The 23,608-nt window shown below is 31.6% G+C and overlaps 1 protein-coding gene across 1 annotated transcript in view; it reads left to right on the plus strand.

The window, feature by feature from the left end:
- Positions 1-22,367, plus strand: part of LOC149419440 (uncharacterized) — a 138,042-nt gene extending 115,675 nt beyond the window's left edge. Inside the window, exons 2-3 of the mRNA XM_089637830.1 lie at positions 6,956-7,057; positions 21,845-22,367. Of these exons, the coding sequence (XP_089493956.1) occupies positions 6,956-7,057; positions 21,845-21,990 (248 nt within the window). The 3' untranslated portion in view covers positions 21,991-22,367. The remainder of the gene's footprint in view (positions 1-6,955; positions 7,058-21,844) is intronic.
- Positions 22,368-23,608: the final 1,241 nt, after the last annotated feature.

Consider the following 23,608-nt stretch of genomic DNA (forward strand, 5'->3'; position numbering starts at 1 on the left):
ATGTTGTGTCGGCGCTCTTTATTGGCAGCAGACACATGTCAGCGCTATATTAGCGGCGGACACATGCCTGAACGGATGACGAGCCTCGTGCTGGCACAGTTGGTGGACGGGGTAGTCTCTCTCCCTGCAGCAGCTGGTACAGTTCCTTCGCTACCTAGGACTCTTGCAGCAGAGTCTCCATCTTCTGTCTTCGTCGAGCGTCACAGCGGTGCTGCCAAGGTTTGTTGTCTATGTGAGGATGTTGTGTCAGCGCTCTTTATTGGCAGCAGACACATTTCAGCGCTATATTGGCGGCAGACACATGCCTGAACGGATGACGAACCTCGTGCTGGCACAGTTGGTCTAAATAACAAATGTAGATCCTAGGAAATAAATTGTACAGCGCCCTTGAGGTGATTTTTCACAAAAACGGCGCTATACAAATTATCCAATTATTATTATTATTATTATTATTATTAAAAAATTACAATGGAAATATGTTTAAGACAGAGTTATTCACAAAATTAGTTCGATTATTAATAATATTTAAATTTCTAATAATGGTTATAACTCCAAATTAATCGACGACATACTAAACAAAAAATATAAGAAAAAATTTCATTTGTCCTACATTTACCCATTGCTTAGTGATAATATTAAAAAGCAATGGAGAAAAATATTGTTTGTAAATCATCAAACCTCTAATTTAATAGGGAAAAAAATTCCTAATACAATACAGCCAGCTTTTTATACGAATAATAAATTGAAAATTTATATTCTAAATAACAAGGACAAAGACTTAAAAATGAAAAAATCCAGAGTTTACCAATTGAATTGCAATGATTGAAACCATTTTTACATAGGTAAAACTTGCAGAAATTTTGAAACAAGGATTAAGGAACATTTGAGATGTCTAAATAGCAATAATTATTCGGAATTTGCTAACCATCTAATTGAATTCAACCATTCATTTGACATAAATACTGGTTTTAAAATTTTACACACTAATGTTAGTGGTTTTCAGTTAAACCTTTTAGAAATATTAGAAATTAGGAAAAATGTCAATAGAAATTTAAATATTATTAATAATCAAACTAATTTTGTGAATAACCCTGTATTAAATATATTTCCATTGTAATTTTTTGTCTTTGATCTTCTAAGCACCTCCCCTTTCCACCTCTCACCCCTCCCCTCAACCCCCCCCCCCACACTACTTCCTTTTCTACCCACACCTGTCTCTATATACTTGACAATTTAGTTTTTAGTACATTAATTGTCCTGATGAAGAGAACATCGTTCTCCAAACATGTTGACTTTATATAAAAAATAAAGATTATCATGGTAAAAACAAAGTGTTTTAATTTATTTTTAAACTTCCGATTTAGTTGTCCGGGTTAAGTCTTCCCCAAAGGAAAAACTTAACCCTTCCACTCACTTTTCCACAAATGATCAGCTAGTCAATCAACACTATGTAAGTGCATTATATAAGTAAAATAAATACAAAACAATACAAGAACAACAACACGTCAAATCACCAGATATCAAATGGGAAAAAAAATTCACCGTCTCCAGATATTTTCATATCAGAGGGTTCGGCTCGGTAGAACTTCTAACAGGGCCTATAAATCCTACTGATCCCTCAACATAAATATTTAAAAAATCTTTTGTTATCCTACATGTATTCAAAATGACCGACTTTTGCATCTTTATATATAAATTTTTTGATAGATCTAATACGCCTAAATTTTTAATTAGAGAGCTAGGTATAATGCCAGTAGCCGAAATAACGAATGGTAATATTTTTATAGTCTGAGAATGCCAAATTCTTTTTATTTCATTTCCTAAATCTGTGTATTTTCTTATTTTTTCACTAACAGATTTTTGAATATTACAGGAATTTGGAATAGCAACATCAATAATATAAGTTATTTTTTTAATTTTGTCATGTAAAACTATATCGGGTCTATTATGACTAATCGCTCGGTCTGTTAGTATAGTTTTATCATAATATATTTTATAAAATTCGTTTTCTAAAAATGAATTTGGTTCGTATTCATAATATGGTACTACATTACGGCAGTCAATCAAGTTATGTTTAATTACCAAATTTTGGTGAATTATTTTTAAAACTTGATTGTGCCTAAATGTATACTCGGACGGTGCTAATATAGAACATCCCGATATAATATGTTCTATAGTTTCCGGAAAAGCCAAACATTTTCTACACAAATTATCAATTTGATTTGTATCTTTGATTATATGCTTTCTATAATTTTTAGTATTAATGACTCTATCCTGAATTGCAAGCATAAATCCTTCTATTTCTGCGCTCAACTCTCCAATACTCAACCATTTGTTTGACTTAATTTTGTCAACATACGTTTGGTTGAGATAATTGAAGTGTTTTGCGTGTAAAATTTTATTTGACCAGGAATCTAATTATTCCTGGTTGGGATTTATAAAAATGTTGGCATTCTCATCGTATAAATTTAAAGGTGTAATATTTCTATCTGCCTTGCAAATTATTTTGTGCATTTCTGAGCTATGAGCTTTCCTATGGAAAAAAGTTCTTAGCATTTCTACCTGATTATGTTTCAAAGAAGTTATTTTGACTATACCTCTACCTCCTAAATTTCTAGGTAAATTAACTCGTTCTATAGCTGAATTTGGATGATGGCAATTAAACTTTGTTAGCGTAGTTCTAATTAATCTTTCTAAGTTATCTAAATCTGTATTAGACCATTTAATTATGCCAAATGAGTACGTTAATAGAGGTATTGCCCAAGTATTTATTGCTTTTACTAAATTTTTAGCAGATAGATTGCATTTTAAAATTTTCCTTATCCTAGTTTGAAATTTAATCCTAATATCATTTTTAATACTACTATGGTCTAATCTATTTGATTGTGGGTATCCTAAATACTTATAAACCTCATCCCTTTTCATACTAGTAATTTGGAAATTTCTAAATATACTCTCGTCCCCATCTACAATTTTGCCTTTCTCTATATGGATCGTTCTACATTTATCTAAACCAAATGTCATTTTGATATCATCTGAAAAGTTTTTAACTACCTCGATCATTTTCTCTAAATTTTGTTCAGAATTCGAAAATAATTTTATATCATCCATAAATAATAAATGCGAAATTGTACTACTCTCCCTTGTATTACCCTTAACTTTTATTCCAAACTTGCTTTTAATTAACATTTTAGATAGAGGATTCAATGCTAAGCAAAACCAAAGAGGACTCAATGAGTCTCCTTGAAAAATCCCTCTTTTAATTGAAATGCCCGGTATTACTATTTTCTTACCTTTTAAATTGATAAGTAAATTGGTATTCCAAAAGGACATAATATTTTCCAAAAAGCTAATAATAATGGGGTTAATTTTATATATTTTTAATACTTTGATCAGCCACGAGTGCGGGACACTATCGAAAGCCTTTTGGTAGTCTATATAGCAAGTATGTAAATTACGTTTTCGAGTTTGAATCTGTTTTAGAATTACAGAATCGATAACTAATTGTTCTTTACATCCCATATGTTTTCTGCGACAACCTTTTTGTTGTTCAGATAAAATATTTTTTTCATCTAAATGAGTATATATTAAATCTGTTAAACAAGAGGTTAAAATTTTGTATATTGTCGGTAAACATGTAATGGGTCTGTACTGAGAAGGATTATTAATATTTTCGCTTTTGGGTAACATATAAGTAATACCCTTAGTTAGAAAATTTGGAAAATTTTGAGGTTGACTGACAAATTTTGAAAGATTTTTTGCCAAAAGAGGATGTAAAGTAGTCAGACGTTTGTACCAAAAATTATGTATCCAATCACAACCCGTGGCTTTCCAATTATGAGTATTTTTAATAATTTTGGTTAACAATTCAACCGATATATTAGAAAAACTCATTTGTTCAATACCTGAAAAATTGAGTTCTTCATTTTCTATCCATGGAGTTGACTCGTTATGTTTTATATCTTTACTCCAAATTTTAGTCCAAAAATCGCGCATATCTGATTCAGATGGTAACGGAATATTATTATTCGAAATAATATTTTGTTTATCGTCAAGTTTGGAATAAAATATTTTTTCATTTTTCTGAAATAATCTATTATTATTTTTTTTATTATACGTATAATTATATCTTTTTAATCTACTAGCTTTTACGCCTAATTTTTGTTTTAATAAATCCAATAAATCATTGATTATATTTTCATTATTATGACTATCAATGTTATAACCAAATTTTCTACAAATTTCATCTACATGTCTCAAAATTTTCCTACTTCTATTTCCATTTTTATATTCTATTACTCTAGCTATGTTACTTCTTAAAAATACTACATCATTTTCTAATCTGATCTGCCATTCTGGTTTACTATAACTATATGATCTATCGTCAGAGGATGATAATTTAATTCCTAACTTATTACAAACAGTAATCGCACTAGCGTATACTATTGTATGAAGATCTAAAAAACTAATTTCGTCAAATATGATTTTTGGTAAAATTATGTTATTTAATTCAAAAATTAATTTAGATAATTTCTTTGACGTATGCAATTTCGGTAATTTTGGTCTAACTGTTGGCTCTACATCTATATATCTGTTTATATTATTATGAAGTAAGTTAGCTAATTCTACTACATTTTCATCAACAAAGTTTAAATTTGCAATGTTGATTTCCCTAAGATTATAAATAACGGCCAAGTTATTTGAATCTACTGTAATATCATTGGACATTTCGACTAGAATATTATCCAAACTATCTACATTCAATGCATCTGATATGACATTGTTACTTGTGTTAATTTGTTCTAAATTATTTCCCCTTTGCAATCTATCTGCTACTTCTCTTTTAATCTGTTCTAATGTGACTACAGAAATTAAATTATTTTTGAAAATAGCTCGCTTTTGGTCTGCTAATCTTTGTTCGCTTACTTGGGCAATCGGATAATTTTGTGAGAAAAGTAAATGTAATTTTTTCCTATATAACAACATATCTGTTTCTACTTTGGTTACATAAAAATATGAACGAACAATGAACATATTGACATCGTTCGTCCATTTCATACGTTGTCTAGGAATACCTGCTTTTGTTTTTTGGGGTCTTAGACTATCCATGTTCATCTGTACAGATGACATAATAATCCCCTGTTCATCTACGTTGGTTGCAAATGACATTGTTGTCATTTTGCAAAACAACTTGGAGATGATTGTATCTTTACTACTACATTCCAGTAACCAAATCAATAAATAATTTTCAATGTGACCAAATTAAATATTCTAATCAAACTACCTTTCGACATAACAAATCTATAATTTCTAATTCAACTACCTTTCAACATTACGAATCTATGATATATTATATTCCAGAAAAACGTTATCAACATAAAAATATATTTTTATTTTTTTCAAATGAATGTCAAATATTGTTGTTTACCTTGGTTACTGGGGTCCTCAAATAATTTTTTTTTAAAATCCTATTTATTTACCTAAATATCCTATGGCTTACTGGCAGTTTATTTAATGCGTTATCTGATATACTCTTCTTTAAATATTTATATTTTTTGGGATCAAAGCTAATTCTTTTCTATCTGATATTACAAAAAATAATCAGAGAGCAAATGCAAAGTATATGCCTAAACTAGCGTTGCTAAGCAATTTTGTTTTTAAAATACTTTAATTTATTCGATTTTTTTATTGTTAAAATTACATTATTATCACCCGTAGTGAATAGTATAGCTATGCGAAAAGTTGTATTTTTTCCATTTGTTTTTATGTATTTCTTTATTTTTTTTAATTTTAATTTTATGTATTTCTTTATTATGTTTATTTTTATGCCATTTAATATGTTGCGTAGGTAAAAAATAGTAAATCAACATTTAACTCAATAGAACTTAATTGGTCTAGAACATAATATGAATGTTTATTGTTATAATTTTTTACTGTACGACTGTTTGCTTCCTAAATAAAAAAAAATAAAAAAAAATAAAAACAAAATGAACCTTTGTCAGTTCAACTGGGAAGGATTCCCGTTTCAGGACAGCCAAATTGTGTACATAATATTTTTACAATGGAATGGCGATGCTGTCAAAACAAATTTTAAGAATATTGTTGATTGCATTCGAAGTGACAGGATGGTTTCTTTATCCTTGGAAGAATCGCAAAGATGTAATTTATTACCAGGGTCAATTTGGATAACATTAGTAATTGCATTCAGAACAGATGAATGGTTTCTTTCGGGACATCACAAGTCTGAGATTCTTTCCAGGGCATTTTGGAGAACATTTACAATTGTATAGTTAAAATTTCTACATTTATAAATCATTATAAGACCTCTGAATCCCAGGGTACTTTTTTTTAGAATTTCTTAGTTGATAGAAATTACACATTATTAGACCAGAATATTTGCCGTATAACATATGAATTTCCAATTTTAAAATTTCGATTTTTTATATTATTTATTTATATATCATTATAATGTTTTTTACGTATATTTATCGATATCTGTCTCACTAGGGTACACCTGTGTCGAGACAGACGAATTATTAAATATTATTAAATGGCACATAAAATATTTATTAAATGGCGAGTCATTATTATACAGTAATCGAAATAAAACCGCGCAAAAGATTCGTATATTCATATTGGTCGACTACTTTTCGAGTTTTACGAGCACAAACACACGCGGGATGAATTTTTATATATCCAGAAGATTGGTTACTGGTTAACACGAAAATAGATATACTAAATTATATGCATTGTTGTAGGATGTGAGATTGGGAATGTGTTACCATAATTATCACAAACACGTCACTAGGAGAACCTCTTCCTGTTTTGATTACTTGTCATAAGACAAGTATTCAAAACAGGAAGAGGTTCTTATAAATAAAGACCATCCAATAACATTGAATTAGCAACAGATATCAATTTTTAAATAAATAAAATGTTTTTCTCTTCTTTCCAGGGGTAATTCATCTGATATGGTCAACCATCCTCGTGACCATCGCCACGCTGACAGATGCGCGCGTAGCCGGGAAGATTGGCATTTATACCAACAATTATAATGGTAAATATTGTATGTATTCAATCGAAGATGCCACAGGTAAACGGCTCGTTGCTCGCCCGATCAGTGTTGTGATGTATCTTGTCGTGTCGTGTCGTTTGGATGTCTCCTTAAAAACTCTACACGTTTCTTCAGTATTTTATGTGAATTTTTGATCCATGTCGTTACCAATGGCATCTTCTATGTCATTACCTTGTTATTATTACTATTGTGTTAAGTATTATTCATAGAATAAGTTATTATATTATTAAGTAACATTGTTGTATTTTTATGTGACACCTCAGAAAAGCGCCCCTATATGTACAGTAGGGTGTATCGATTTTTAACTTTTTTTTTGTTTTCAAATTCCAAGTTGAAATAAAGTTGCTACTAGGTACAACAACTTACCACAATTTTTTTTGGATTTTTAAAAAAATGTGTAGGTCTCCCGCACAAGGCCTAAAGTTTTAATTTTTTTCAAAAAATATCAATTTTTTTTTAAATTTAAAAAAATAAATTCATAACTTTTGTGTTTATTCCAAGTTAAAAAACAGTAATATTAGGGCATAAAAATAAGTAAGAAACTGTTTTTTTTTTATAAAATATGGTATTTTGGTCTCCCGCACAAGCCCTAAAGTTTGTTAATTTTGATGAAATTTTGTAATTTTGTGTACATATATGAACCATGTTTTTTTAAAGTTTAAGCCACCGGAATTAATTGTACTTTTCTTACAGAAGGCATAAAATGAGACAATATATATATATACATAATTCTTATATACATACACTAAAAATATATAGCACATATATACTATATATATATAATATGTTTTATACCTGAAAAAAGATAGTTGGACGGTGTAAATTGTATGAGAAAGGTGTTGAAAGAAACTGATGTTATTTGCTATTACTGTTGTTTATTACAAAAGTATAAAAGGTTATAACATGTCATAAAATGTAGTATAAAAACTAAGTACAAAATGTTGCTGATTACTTTCCATACGACATAAGTGGCAGTTTTCTTGTTCTACTGCAAATTTACTGACTTGTTTAAGTATTCGTCCTTTCATCTTGGCTTCAAAACCTTAAATCAAAGTTATGTATAGTATTTACATAGGCCTAGTGAAAATTTTATAAATGTTATTACAGTTCCCAAATGAAATTTCAATTTAATATGGAAGACAATTCTATTGCAGAAGAGTTGGCCAAACGAAACCCCGGCAACATCTCGCACGCCAGGTGGCTTACTCTGGCAAATCGAGTCCTTCGTTTGTATGTAGCCACCGATGATCCGACCCCTCAGCTAAGAAAGCTTGCAGAGTTCATGATGAAGGTCTACATACCATCATGGTTCTCAATTAAGTGCAATCCCCAAATCCCGCAACCTTCCATTCATTTTTTTAAAATGATTCTTTTCAGCAATTACTTGGTAGATGAGCTAAGAAAAGTCGTCCATGCAACGTTACAGATAAATGTTTTCATGGCTCACCCAGAGCATGTTTTGATAGCTATGCTGTTCGATGAACGAAAACATATCAGAGCCTTGGCTTATAAGAGAATCCAGAAAGCTCGCTCAACCGTAAGGAAAGGGGTAAGGGTATTTAAACCCCCTCAGATCAATTTTGATGCCGAAGACTATATAGATATGATTGATTGGAAATCCACTTCAGTAACCGAACCCCCTCTTGTTACTGATATGAGCCTTGAAAAGTTGGAGTCAATTGCGGAAACTGGCAGAAGTGGAAGGGTTGAATTTAGAATTCCTTCTCACACTCAAGCGGTGGAACGAATTGTCAAGGAAGTCACAGAAGCTTTGAAGCGAGTATGTGGGTTAATCGAAAGAGATAGTTTTATCCGTGCCAGACTGGAAGACCGTAAAGAGTTACCTACGTTCGAGACCAAGAGCCAGTACAAAACCTCTGCAAAGGATTAGAATTTAAGTAAGTTTTTTTCGACTATTTTGTAGTTATAATGTTTCTAAATAACGTCTTTATCATACTGTCTTCCATATTAAATTGAAATTTTATTTGGGAACTGTAATAACATTTATAAAATTTTCACTAGGCCTATGTAAATACTATACATAATTTTGATTTAAGGTTTTGAAGCCAAGATGAAAGGACGAATACTTAAACAAGTCAGTAAATTTGCAGTAGAACAAGAAAACTGCCACTTATGTCGTATGGAAAGTAATCAGCAACATTTTGTACTTAGTTTTTATACTACATTTTATGACATGTTATAACCTTTTATACTTTTGTAATAAACAACAGTAATAGCAAATAACATCAGTTTCTTTCAACACCTTTCTCATACAATTTACACCGTCCAACTATCTTTTTTCAGGTATAAAACATATTATATATATATAGTATATATGTGCTATATATTTTTAGTGTATGTATATAAGAATTATGTAAATATATATTGTCTCATTTTATGCCTTCTGTAAGAAAAGTACAATTAATTCCGGTGGCTTGAGACCAAAATACCATATTTTATAAAAAAAAACCGTTTCTTACTTATTTTTATGCCCTAATATTACTGTTTTTTAACTTGGAATAAACACAAAAGTTATGAATTTATTTTTTTAAATTTAAAAAAAAATTGATTTTTTTAAAAAAAATTAAAACTTTAGGCCTTGTGCGGGAGACCTACACATTTTTTTAAAAATCCAAAAAAAATTGTGGTAAGTTGTGGTACCTAGTAGCAACTTTATTTCAACTTGGAATTTGAAAACAAAAAAAAAGTTAAAAATCGATACACCCTAATGTACAGTGTAAACGCAAGGGAGATGAAATAACTAAAATCTCTTTTTTCCAGCGTCAAAATAAGGAAAAAACTAGCTTATTAAAACAGAAGCAGACTTTTAGCATAGCTCGATTTCTTAGGAGGGAAGTTTCAAAGAATTACAATAAATCATCAAATTTCAATGTTTAAATTCAAGTTCTGTGAAATTTATATTCATATTCTGTTATTTCAATAATGGTCCGGTGGTTTCACAGTACTTGGACAGTAAAATAAATTGAATAGGACTTTAATAGAACAAGAATATTAACTTTAAAATTTGTTGAATTGTTCAAATTCTTTGAAACAACCAGTCCTTAGAAATACATTACAACTGTGGCAATTTTAAGACGCATAATTTCAATGTTAAAATTCAAGTTCTGTGTAACTTCTAGTTGTAACTTTCAAGTTCTGTTATTATTTTATAATGGACCGGTTTTTTCACAGTTCTTGGACAATAGAAGAAATTGAAAAGAACTTTCACAGAACTAGAATATTAATTTTTTACATATTTGATGAAGCGTTCAAATTTTGTAACACAACAACCCGTCCTTAGAAATACATTACAACAGATGCATAATGCTGAATTATGAATGTTAGAACAGTTAAGATGGGATGTTTCACAGAATTTGAACAATTTGTCAAATTTCAACGTTCGTTTTCGTGTTCTGTGAAAGTCCTATTCAAGTTCTGTTATTATATCATTATAGACTATTCATTTGGCAGAACTGAAATAATAACAGAACTTGATTTTTTTTTCACAAAACTTAAAAATTAAATTTTTCTGTTTGAAGAATTGTTCAAATTCTCTGAAAGAACAAATTAATATTGAAATTGGTGGGGTTTTCTCAACATAAATTTTGAAAGGTTCATGTTTTTAGCATTTATGTAATGGAATTTTCTGTATTTTGATAAATTACCTTTACTAACATTATAAATCTGTATTATGGACACTAAAAATATTGATTTTCTAATACATACCCTAGGCTTTGTTGGTATTTTTAAAACGAGTGGCTAGTTAAATTTATTTTGCCGTGTGACATATATACTTGACTATGGTTCTAAACGAAATGACATTAATTATTTCACATAAATCATTTTGCGTGGAACTTACTTTCATAATCATCCTAACCACAATAATATTCAGAAACGAACATATAACCAACCCCAACTAACCTAACCCAACCTAATGACAATAATATACAGAATGGAACTTCTAATCAACCAAACCTAACCACAACAATATTAACATACAATCATCTAACCAACCCAACCTAATAAATAATATTCAGAATAGAAAATTTAAGTAACTCAACCTAACTTTACCACAAAAATATTCTGAATTCAACATTTAACCAACCCAACCTAACTACAATAATGTTCAGAATCGAACATTTATTTAACCCTACCAAGCCACAAAAATATTCAGAATCGAAAATTTAACTAACTCAACCTAACCACAATAATATTCAGAATCCAAAATTTAACTAACCTAACCACAAAAAAAAATTGAATTGAACATTTATCCAACCCAACTTAACCACAATAAATTCAGAATCGAAAATTTATTCAATTCAACCTACTAACCTAACCACAGTAAAATTTATTCAGAATCTAAAACCAGAACAAATGTTGAGAGCAGACCTTTGTCTGTGGAATGAAGTGAAAGGTGCCTTAGACGTAATTGAACATATTAATTTCGGTTGTTGGTGCATGTTTATTGTGAAATATTCCTGCACATTCAAATTCAACGATTTTGTAATTAAAAAAATACTACTTAACATATTATATATTAGACGAGCGATAAAGCAGTTACCAACATAATTTTATGAATAATAATCTATTTCTGTGAAAATGGCCATTAGCCCAAGAGATAGCGCAACTAGGTCGAAAATTGAAAATAGATATATTATATTATAGAATTTTTTTGTATCTTTACGGGTTGATGGCAATTATGTAATAACGCGATTCTTGGTGAAGATTTATTAAAATAAAAACTTTCAGCTTCACAAATCTTACAATTTGATTGAGTTTTCAAAGATTTGCGTCAGTATTATATTTACAAAAATCTTTTTTTTTGTAATCTAGAGCCAATGAGCATAATTATTGTGCCAAGGCTGTCGTAACATAAAACAGAAGTTGTGTTTTCAAAACATTCGCGTTGATTTATATCCGTCTTAAGAAATTCTCCTACTAGAGCTACTCCAGTCCCAATCGCTCCGGGCAGTAAAAGTCTTTGTGGTATACACATTTTTTAAAAGCAAAAATAAGTCAAATAAACGAAGAGAAGCAGCAAAATCCTTTTGGAACACGTAGGTTAGTTTGAGCTCCAGTTTCAGCTTTCAAAGACCGAAACTTTGAAACTTCTCTTACAGAGTGGAATGGAATTTTAATTATTTATCAACCAGTTACCAAATCCTCAGCTGAAAAGAAAGTACTCAAAATAATTGTTTCAGTATCTTCAGTTTCTGCTGATTTGGCCTGATTTTATAAAAACACATCTACTTGAATTTAGATTTTGTTTACTCGATTGAAAAATGAAGTTGAATCTTGAAAGTGGAAATTAACCCATTTTCTGACATCCAATTGAGCTGAACCTTGGCAGATACACTCGTTGTTGTTGATTATGAATTTTATTATCTTTATGCGGCACACACATGCATTTTTCTGAAGTTTTGACATGATTTTTTAAACTAAAATAAATAAATTTCATTGCTATCTAATTAGAATTCATTGCTATCTAATTAGATCTTAGCGTTGTTGACTGTAGCCCCTGGAAGGAAAGGTTCAAATATCAGTCATACATACTTTTTATAAGTTTTATAAGGCTATTTACAAGTTCACATCAGTTAAGAGCCAGTCCTTGGGGAAGAAGGTTCCATAAGTAAACATCTGAAGCTAATGTAAAAAAATCAGGGTTGCATAGTAAAAGTTATAAATTTTAGAATATGTTATTTTGTATCTGTAGCACGTAGTTTTGTGCCAATTTTTAAGAAATTCATAAAAGTGCTAACCAATATCTCAAAACCTCAGCCCCACAATCGATAACATTGAGTTTTAGGATAATTGTGTATCTACATTTTTAAGGCTTCTATCTTCCGTTCCAATGCCTTAGTTTTGTGTCCATGTTTCCATGTGAAACAGGCAGATAGAGAAACAATCATTATTCTAGTAAATACGTATAATAATAAGTTGTGGTTTCGGTTTCAAAGCAATATACCTTTCTAATGAAGGAAATTATAGATCTGAATATTTCAAAACAAACCCTTATTCCCGTTATTACTGTGTACCCAAGGCATTCTATTTAGGTACAGTGGGTTGCCATATTAATAGGGACAGTTTCAATATTTCCTGATTTTTATGTTTACGTTGTCTCTACTTCTAAATAACTTGGATATGATGGCCATTCCTTCGTTATTTTTGTTGCTGGAATCACCACTGACACTTTTAAGAAGTGGCAACACTCGCAAAGTGCCACATCCCTCGAAAATTTAAGGTTTTTTGCAAGTGGCCAGCATTTTTGGGAAAATGCGTGATTGAAGTTCTGATAAATAAATATACATTATAATTATATTTACGCGTTTTAAAAGTTTAGCTGTACAAAAATGTAAGTAATTATTAATTATCTATTAATTTCTGTAATTTTTTTTCATATCTTATTTCAGTATTTAGTTTTTCCATATTGAGTCCAATGTTCTGTTTTTTTTCAGTATGGCTAGGTCTTCAGACCCGTCCCCAAGAAAATTTCCGGAAGTGAAGACACTATTGTTAAACACTCAACATTTCCAAAGGGAAATAGCAGCCATTACAGGTATTTTAAAGTCTGTGGTTAACAGGATAAATTAGAAAATCAATCAAAACCTGCCCCTTGAATTGGATCACATTGCGAAATGTGGCAGAAAACGAATCACTACACCTCTTACTGGCCTCAAAATCAAAGACGTCTGTCTCCAAAACCGCAAAAAGAGTGTGTCTCATCTGACCTTGATGATCAACGAAAAAGATATCGAAGTCTCCCAAAGGAGAGTCCAGAGGATATTGGCTGAGGAGAACCTCATTGGTCATCGGCCAGCTAAAAAACCTCGCCTCACAGTAGATATGAGGAAAAAACTACTGGAATGAGCCAACGCGTACCAAAACATGACTATAAAGAACTGAAATATAGTAATTAACATTTTCGTAGTTTTCCAGCTTTCAAAAAATTCCATTAGTTTGATTATGGCCCGTTTTTAAGGTGTGCTTCTCTGATGAGTCCATATTCCAAATTTTGTTGGTTTAATCATCGTTCGTCCGACGACGCCCAGGAGAGAAATTTCATCCCGACTGCCTTGTAGAGACTATCAAACACCCTACCAGTATCATGATGTGGTCAGTCATCTCTTCCAAAGGGATTGGGCGCCTCCACATCGTGCAAGGGACTATGAGGCAAGATCAGTACAGACAAATACTGGAAAATCGATTACTGCCTCAAGTCGGAGAATGGTTCCCTGGTGGCCAGGAATACGTCATCTTCACAACTCCGCACCCTGTCATAAAGCCAGGACTGTCACTGCATTCCTGGCTGAAAAAAATGTGCAGGTTTTACCTTGGCCGGGGACTTCCCCTAACATGATCCCTATTAAAAACCTGTAGGAGCTCACCAAGAGGGAGATTGCCAAGAAGGTGATTACAACGAAGCAGCAGCTCATCGAAACCCTCATCCGGGTGTGGCATCATTCTCCTGGCCTAAAGATTACTGAAAAATTGTGAATTGGAGTATACCACGGCGTGTACAAACTGTTATTGCGGCTAAAGGCGAAATTACGAAATATTAACTTTTTGTTCGATAATGTTTAAAAATAATAAAAAAAATAAAATAATTGCAGATTAAGGACAAATACGGTGTTTATTTTTTCAAAATTCAATGTCCTTGTTAATAAATAATAATAACTGCACCTAAAATCATAAACATCTCTGTTTTATGAACCTAAAGTGTGAAAAACACATTTTCCATAGGTGTCCCTATTAATATGGCAACCCACTGTATGACTTCTACTGTTTTGTTATGAATTATATATCTCGTGAAGATATTATCTCATTAGTGTATAACCCATCTATTTTACAAAATGTATCAACGCATTTTATGGTTTCAACCTATTAACACTAGAAATTAAAACATTTTTAATTAATGATGACAATATAAGCGATTCCTAAACGAAAATTTGAAACAGAAAAATCATAAAAAGATACGGTCACATCTAGGACTCGAACCCAGGACCCTTGTTTTGCCGGGGGAACCACTCCACCAACTGAAATAATGGGACCCTATGTCCTTCGGTCATAATTAACTGTATCATACTTCAAATAAGAATACTTAACTACATTAGCTCAGTTGGTAGAGCGGTGCCCCGGCAAGGCAAGGGTCCTAAGTTCGTGTCCTAGATATAACCGTATCTTTTTCTGATTTTTCTTTTTCAAATTTTCGTTTAGGAATCGCTAATATTGTCTTCAAAAATTCAATATTACAATTTGAGGTATTACTCATTAAGTTACAAACGTTTGCAAATAAATTCTAATATTTTACGACATCCGTCGTTTAGTTTTTACGATCTTTGGCCACGATCCGGAGGTCGCGGGTTCGTATTCTGGTGTGACCAAGTAAACTTTATTTAAATAATTTGTATTGTTCACAATTATTAATTTATTCCTTAAAAAATATGTAGTATATTTGCGCCATGTTCCAGAGTGGAAATCCAACATTCAGAATCAAATCGTTGCTTGAAATAGCTTAACCTTTTATGGTGACCATGAATGAATAGCCAGGTACTTCTCTTCCATCCTCTTCCCCTTCTTACTACATTCAGCCTCACAAGTGACTTCAATTGGGAAAGTCTCACTGGCACCATACGGTTGGAAGCAGTTGAGACTTTTGTGCAGAACTTACATAAATCGTAGTTTGTAACTTCAGAGAACGCAGCTTTTTTTGTATTAAATGAGTAAACTAAGCGGTTTTTATCAATAAATTTGTAAATCACATGGTAGTTTTACAACTTCTGTCATGCTTTATTAAATGATCACCATTTAGTATTAAAAAAAATTCCTTCCGATCTTCCATTTTAGTAAAATATCAAAGTCCCGGTTCCGACGAGTTGTAACTATCGTTAGGCTATCACATAAGAATATTACATAACAAAAATATGTACTTCTAAAAATCAAAACGCACGCAACACAAATAAATACTAGTAACAATCGAGACACATCTGACATCACCAAAAAAGGGCAAATAAAAGGTTTATCGGTTTGCACAGAAAATATTAATAGTAAATCATTTCAAACATCACACAAATAAAAATACAGGGTAAATTAAATCACATACAGGTTCTCCGGGGGTAAAGTGCGCTTACATCAGCTAACATCATAAGGTGATTCTACAAGATGGTAGAAGAAATTTTTTTTTTTCCAAAATACGTTTTATTTTTTTCCATATAAAAATATTTTTCCATAAAAGAATATTTATTTTCCCATACAAATAAAATTGGAATTTCGAAAAAAGTAATTTGTCTTTTTAACTTGTACTATCATGTAGAATCATCCTCTATTGAAGTTAGCGCACTTTACCCTCGGACACACCGTATATAAGTCATCTCAATATATCACAAGCAGTGTTTGATAATGGCCGTGAACGACGAAACAGCACTATAATAAAAACTGAAATACTTGAAGAACTTAAAATGAACATTGTTAAATTTGATTTACTTTAAATTATAAAAATAAAATAACAATAAATACAAATTAAAAGGATGAATAAAAAGTTTTACTTCGCTCTAGTTTCAAAGGCCACAATGAAATTCTTCGAAATCATTTTTCTTGTTGAATTAATATACGACGCCTTATCTTAATTTTGAAAGTTTTATGATTATTATTTTCAAAGCTTTATAATTCACCACAAAAATTACGCCATGATCTCAAATAGGTGACCTATAAAGCTATTCAGAAATCACGGCGAAAGCTCACTGTTGGAAAGTTTTTGTTGCTTCAAAAAACAGACTATCAATTTTAAAATTAAGATAAGCTTCATAAAACTTTGGGTAACTTCAGTCTGTTGACTTAACTCGCTCGTACATTTTTTGGTCTGTCTCTAATTTTCGCTAGTAACTGCTATTTTCTGCACCAGTTACGTCTTACAATTCTCCACTGAAAGCTATCAGAAATACTTATAGTACTACCAGTTTCTTAAATCATTTGTATTGAGTTATTTGGACCTTTCATGTTATCTATTAATACAAATAGGTTTTTGGCTACTCTACAACTTTTTTGTGAATTTTCCGTGAGTTTTCTAGGGTTAGCATCAAAGATATTAGAAGAACGAGATGTGCTATGAGCAGTTCGTACTGAGTGGAATTGTTTTGCCGAGTGTCGCCAGTTTTGTTCACCAATACTACTGCACACCTTCGCTTACGCTAAGGTATCCGCACTAATACATAGAACAGATTTCTGTGCGTACACGTCCCGTTCCCGTCCACATACCGTTCAAAGTACCCTAATTAGGTAGTACTCCGGCTACGGTCCGGCGGCCAACATAGCATATCTCGTTCTTCTTATATCTTTGGTTAGCATAATATGTGAATTGTGGTACCTTTTATATATTTGTCTCCAGTTGATTTGAGATTTTTAAATTTATTAATGTTGTTAAGTTGATTTTTTTCAGAGAATGAATAAACTACCCTTTTTTTCATCGCATGGTTAAGAAAAACTGTATTTTTATAGCAATAAAGCTAGTTAGGTAAGTACCTACATGGCGTCTGTATTTTAGACATGAAATAATGCACTTGTGGGCATGGAAAACACACTTAATAAAATTGATAAAAATCTGTTAATTTTGATTGTTCCATATATTATTAAGATTGTTTTTGTTTAAAAAATTATAAGTGTTATTGTTAAAATCACTAAATTACTGATCTATGTTAATTTTAGTCTAGGTTTGATTCCTTAGATATACATGGGATTGTATGTACTTGACTTACTTTAATCAGCAATTCATAATATTTAAAGAAAACTGTTTAGTTTATATTATATAATTATAGATGAGATTTTAGATATTTTGTTTCAACTAAAAACACAAAAAAATCAGTAGGTTTTGAGTGACAGGGTCAACATAGGTTGAGAGGTAATTTGGCTGAGTGACCAGTATATGTGGAAAATATATTTTTTTGTTAATTTTTGTCATCAAACATTAAAAAAACCACAAAATTAGACTTACAGTTTTGACTCCAAATTATCAGGCATCACTAGTTAAAGTGGGTCAAATACTTAATTTTACACCCTGCATATTTATGAAAAATGATGAATATTTTTATATTATTATAAATTATAAATATTAACACTTATTTTTCATCCTTCACATGATAAAACTTATATTGTACCCTACCTACATGAAGTAGAAAAAGTACATTATCAAATATTTATCAGTTTAATATTATTCGATGTTGGTGAAAAGTGAAAAAAAGACAATAACCGAGAGAGCAATGTAAATTACGTGTTGTTGTTTAGTTTTTTCAAGAAACATTTCTTAATTAAGTGGATTGAAAAGAAATTTTCACTAGGAAACAAGCCCAAGATATATTATACGTAATGTATAAATTGCACAATTACCTTCTTATTTGAGTATAATATTATGTGCAGAATTATAAGTGTTCTTGGGAAAATTGAATGCAGTTTGCAACAAATTGATTCTTGAATATTGAATGCGGAATAGTTAGTTTGGAGTGTTTTTGTAAGGCACAGAGTAAATTAATTTTCTCTAAGAGAGTAATAGTAGAAGCAAAAGCGTTGATGAGGATTTCGTTAATAAATTTCTATAATTAAAGTATTGTTCACCAAACTTGTTTATTTTTTATAAATTGGTAGTGTGTGTAAATTTTAAAATTGTATATTTTTCCATAAGACTGATAAAGACTTAATTGAATTAGGGATTTAATCTCTTGTGCGCTAGAATTGCCTGTCGAAATGTAAAATTTCATCATTTGAACGCCAGCCTTGCCGATAGGCAAGGTAAAAACAAATGTTCTTTTTGTAGCTTTTTTTCCCTTAAAAAATGCTCCTAGTACAATAAGCACAGTTATTCTCGCTTGGCCAGGAATTAGTTTTATCCAAATATTATTATTACTTGCCAAGATATTTATTTTATCTGTGCTAATTTGTGCCGTCATTTCGTATTACAATATTTATTTAGATTCATTGTGAAGGACACTAATTTAGCTTTATTAAATCATTATAATGAAATCATAAACATAGCAATGGATTTATTTATTTAACTTTATATTTAAAATGAGTAATATATACAATTTTTATAAATATATTAAGACATCATCTAGTGCGAAACCACAATTTGTAATAAAAATAATTGTGCAAAATTTTTAAGTTATTACAAAAATAGAATATTTGGTCGGAGGCGTTTGGCGTTCCAAAGGTAAATGCAGTAGAAAAATCGTTATAATAGAAACATTGAAGAAGTTGAAAAAGATTTATAGTCCGCAATGGAAAATGTACCTACTGTAGGGATGAACATTCTTGTTGGAGGAATGTAACAAGAGGAACGATGAAAGCGGACTGTAATTCCATGCTAGGACGAACAGCAAATGGTGGTTTGGAAATAAAAAAAGAGACTGAAAGATGGCAGTTATTTTATAGAATAACAGTGTGTCAAGAGAATATATTATATTAGTAGGATTTATTTCAAAATAATATAACAATTCTAACTATAACAGTATGCAATATGATTTTTTTTCATAATTATTCTACTACTCCATAAGGTGAGCTATAGTAACTAGTGTTTATAGGAAGAGTATTTAGATACAAAAAGAAAATAATACTTAAAAGGCTATTTGTAAACAATATTCAAAGAGATATCAAATTGCTACAAACGTAATTCAACATACAAATTAACTACAAACATAATTAAACCAACAAATTAACTACAAATATAATTAAACAAACACAATTTTAGAGAATTAGTTTTAGAAACAATATAACATAAACCATAGTTTTTTAAATGCTAGATAGTATAGATTAAGTAAACGTATATTAAGGGTACAATACAGCATTAAATTTCAGGGAGTTATTTTCTTTTTGAATTGTTCATATTTCAAATTTCTTGGCTTCATGAGAACGGGCCGTTTTTACGACTCGTTTTTGTGTAAGTCGGCTCGTATGTGGAACGAGCTACCGGCATCTGTTTTTCCTCCCTCCTATAATCCGAGCCTCTTCAAGGCCCGCATTAACAAATCCCTTCCTACAGCCCCTACCTTACTCCGCCTCACAACGCCGCCCAACCGGGTGGTGACATAGTTCCCCTGTCTGTGCACTGCACAGGCAGGGACACTCTTGTGAGGTGTCACATAAAAAAAAAAATTGTTTTTGGATATATTGTACCATTTCACACCCAAATTCATAGTCGTTCTTAGCATGGAGATGGCTATTAAACCAAGCAAGTAGATGGGAAAGAAGTCGAGGATGTCTTAGAAAGATATGAAACAACAGATTCTCCAAAACATATTCATCTTTGTTATCTACGGCATTAGTAAAATTGGAGGGCTGTAGGACGCGGTTGGTGCTAACAAAAAAATTCCAAAGAAACAAAGCTATCAGTACATAATGGAGTGCTGGTACCTACCCTGAAGTGTGGCAGTGAGGCATGGAACTGGAAGAGGAAAGATGAAAGAATACTGAATTCTGTACAAAAAAGATTCCTGTGGCGTATGTGTGATAAAGCTTCGTATGATCATGTGCAGGTTTCTCAACTCAAACTCATTACGAAATAAAGGGTAAAAAAATCATAGACGGCTTATTTTCTCCTGTGTATATTTTCAGAATCGTTAAGTTTTATAATCATAAAACGCTAATACATATTGCGCGTAAAGTTTAATATATTATTTATGAGATCCGCGGCTAAAACGATAATAACATTTTTTCGTTAATGCATTTAACTATGTTTCTCAATTTATTCACTTCATTGAAAACATTAAGCTTCATAAAATATTGTAATTTATATTGCAATATAGTGATTTAAAAAGTCATTTAATATTTGCGGAACTACGTTACATTGGTAGAACTCATTCATGGAAACATTGTTTTGCGAGTGAGTGGTCGTTTTCACACGTTGCAGTTTTCATCTATTCAATCTATGCATTCTCCCAGAAAACTTCTAGAGATGATGTCATAGATATATATTATAGTTTATTAACCTTCTCGGTGCCGTCTTAACCATTTTTGCATGTACGAAAAGTCGTGCCGTATAGGTGTCGCATCCATTGTTGATACGAACTCAGTACACAGATGCTTTGCTTGCATATACCGTGTTTCAAACTTCTAGTTTGACTGTAGAAAAGAACATTTCGGTGAAAGTGAAAAAAGTTGATTGCTTAAATAAGTAAATTGAACACACTAAACCTTTTAGGACAAAAGCTGTTTCTCAGTGACGTTTTCAAGGTTGTCACTGTCGGAACGTCGGAAGTGTACACGTGTCTACCAATACCCATAATCCATTACGTGTTGTTCTCACCAACTCTAATTGCGTGACCTGTACCTACAGACGTATGGATTTTTTTTGGAAAAGCAAACAAATTATGTAACAGCTTGGTACAGGACTGAAGACAAGAAATGGCTTAATAATAGATAATAGAAACACGGGACATATGCAATGTACTATTATAAGTATGAAAAGCTTACAGAAAAGTGTTGCCAACATCGTTTATCTATACTACGACAAATCGCATCAAAACACAGTAACGGGTGGCCATACTTTTTTCTTCCCACGTACCAAACATTAATTTCATTGGTTCCACCACTTTGGTAGTAACGATTACGCTCCATGCAGTTTGTTTATAGTTCTGCGACAGTACTGCGGCATGCTTCCATGTCATATCTCCCTCAATTTCTATTATCTTTCTATTAATTATTAAACACTAATAATCTTATTCTTCTATCCCAATGAATCTCATATCTTGATCCCTCGATTGATTCCTCTTCTATATTTTTCTTCAACAGGGAAGTCGACCAGTGGCATCAACGAAGAGATAATCTGGGTTAGCATAGGGATGGGCATCACCATCGCTATACTCATCACCATCGCCCTTTGCTACATCCTCCGGGAGAAGTGCAACAAGAGGAGAGACTACTACATCAACGCATGAGAACGGCTTAAGCCACGGGAGTACTACATCAACGTTTAATGTGGTACACCCGTGGCTTCATCACAATTTTCCCGAGTTTTCATCGTGTTAATAAAATTGTAATTTTTAACATTTCAGATTTCCCTAAAGTTGCCTAAGATTACATAAAAGTGTTTTGTATACTAAAGTAATGACTAATGACTGTGTTTTGGTAGATCCCTTCAAGCCACATTTTGGGAGTGTTACCTACTTTTGGAATGGTTTCAAAGTAAAAAAATATTATTAAGGCATTTTTAATTCTAAAAACAAAACTGTGCGCACTTTTTTTTGGGTTATTTCGAGTAAATAATAGTTGGAATGACTCAACCCTCAAATCTGTAATAATGATATATAGAACATTGATGCATTATATTTAGATGAGACATGAAGCGAAAAAATTGGTTCCGCTTTTTGACCTCTAACTGACCTCCAACTATTCCGGTTCCGATTCCGGTCAGCGCGCCGTTTATATTAGTACGCAGTAGCACCTCTAATTATAGCTCTATCATATAGAATTACAATATTTTATATCAAAATTTTAAAAATAAAACCACTCTAATTAGTATTTCCGTAAATATTCGTTTTATCGTCTCCGGTATAGTTTTAATTTTGTCGCTTAAAGGGTTTTACCAAAACCCGTCGTAATGCACTAGAACGATCGAAACAACTGTATATAATTTTATAGTGGGGTGCACCCGTATCTTCATCAATATTTTACCCAAGTTTTCACAACGTGCATTGTAGAAATAAATATTTCATGTTTCGCTTAAGTTAGGCAAGAAGTTTTTTGCTTTGTTGGTATGATGTGGTAAGAGAAGACGCTATAAGATTGAGACCGACTAACGCCATGGAATAGGCTTATTAGTTCCAGAGAGAGATCGTACGTGACGTCATTGTTCTTCTGTCTATTTTGTTTTCATGTAAGACGTGTGAGAAGGACTATGATGTACGACCTATCTTTGGAATACTAATGTAGTACATAAATGTTTAATGTGTTCTCCGTGATTTCATGCAAATGTTACCCAAAATTTTATCTTGTGAATTGCAGTACTGAATATTTTTCTTTGTTTCAATAAAGTTTGATGCTGTAAGAAAAGAGACATTAATAATTTGAAGTATTTAATTGTTTATCCATATTGAAAAGCAGCATGGCTCGCTTGAGTATATAACTACTTGAAATATCTGAACGATTGTTAAAAAACCCTTCCTTGCCAGTGCCGTCAACTTATCTGATGTTTAAAATTATTTTAATATATAAAACGCATAGTTCATATCGTACCCATTCCTCGTAAAATTAAATAATTTAAATATTAAAGAATTTATCGAACGCGACAAAAAATGTTTCGAGATTTTTAAAATCATATTTATCTCCGTGTGTTGATAACCTGCCGGGCGGTGCGGTAGTAGCTAGAGGGTTACGTGGTTTTGTTCACCACGCCAGATATGCGGTTGTCACTAGTGGTCGGCGGTCTGCCGGCTGTAATGGAAATATTTTCTTTCTCGTTTTCAGCGCAAACACATAATATTTTACCCAAGCCCACATTTGCACATTATATAAGAAATAAATGTGAAGATGTCATCATTTATTTTTAAAGGCAAA

Source organism: Hesperophylax consimilis, chromosome 12 (genome assembly GCF_061612785.1).
Source record: "Hesperophylax consimilis isolate HC1 chromosome 12, BYU_Hcon_1.0, whole genome shotgun sequence".
NCBI lineage: Eukaryota > Metazoa > Arthropoda > Insecta > Trichoptera > Limnephilidae > Hesperophylax > Hesperophylax consimilis.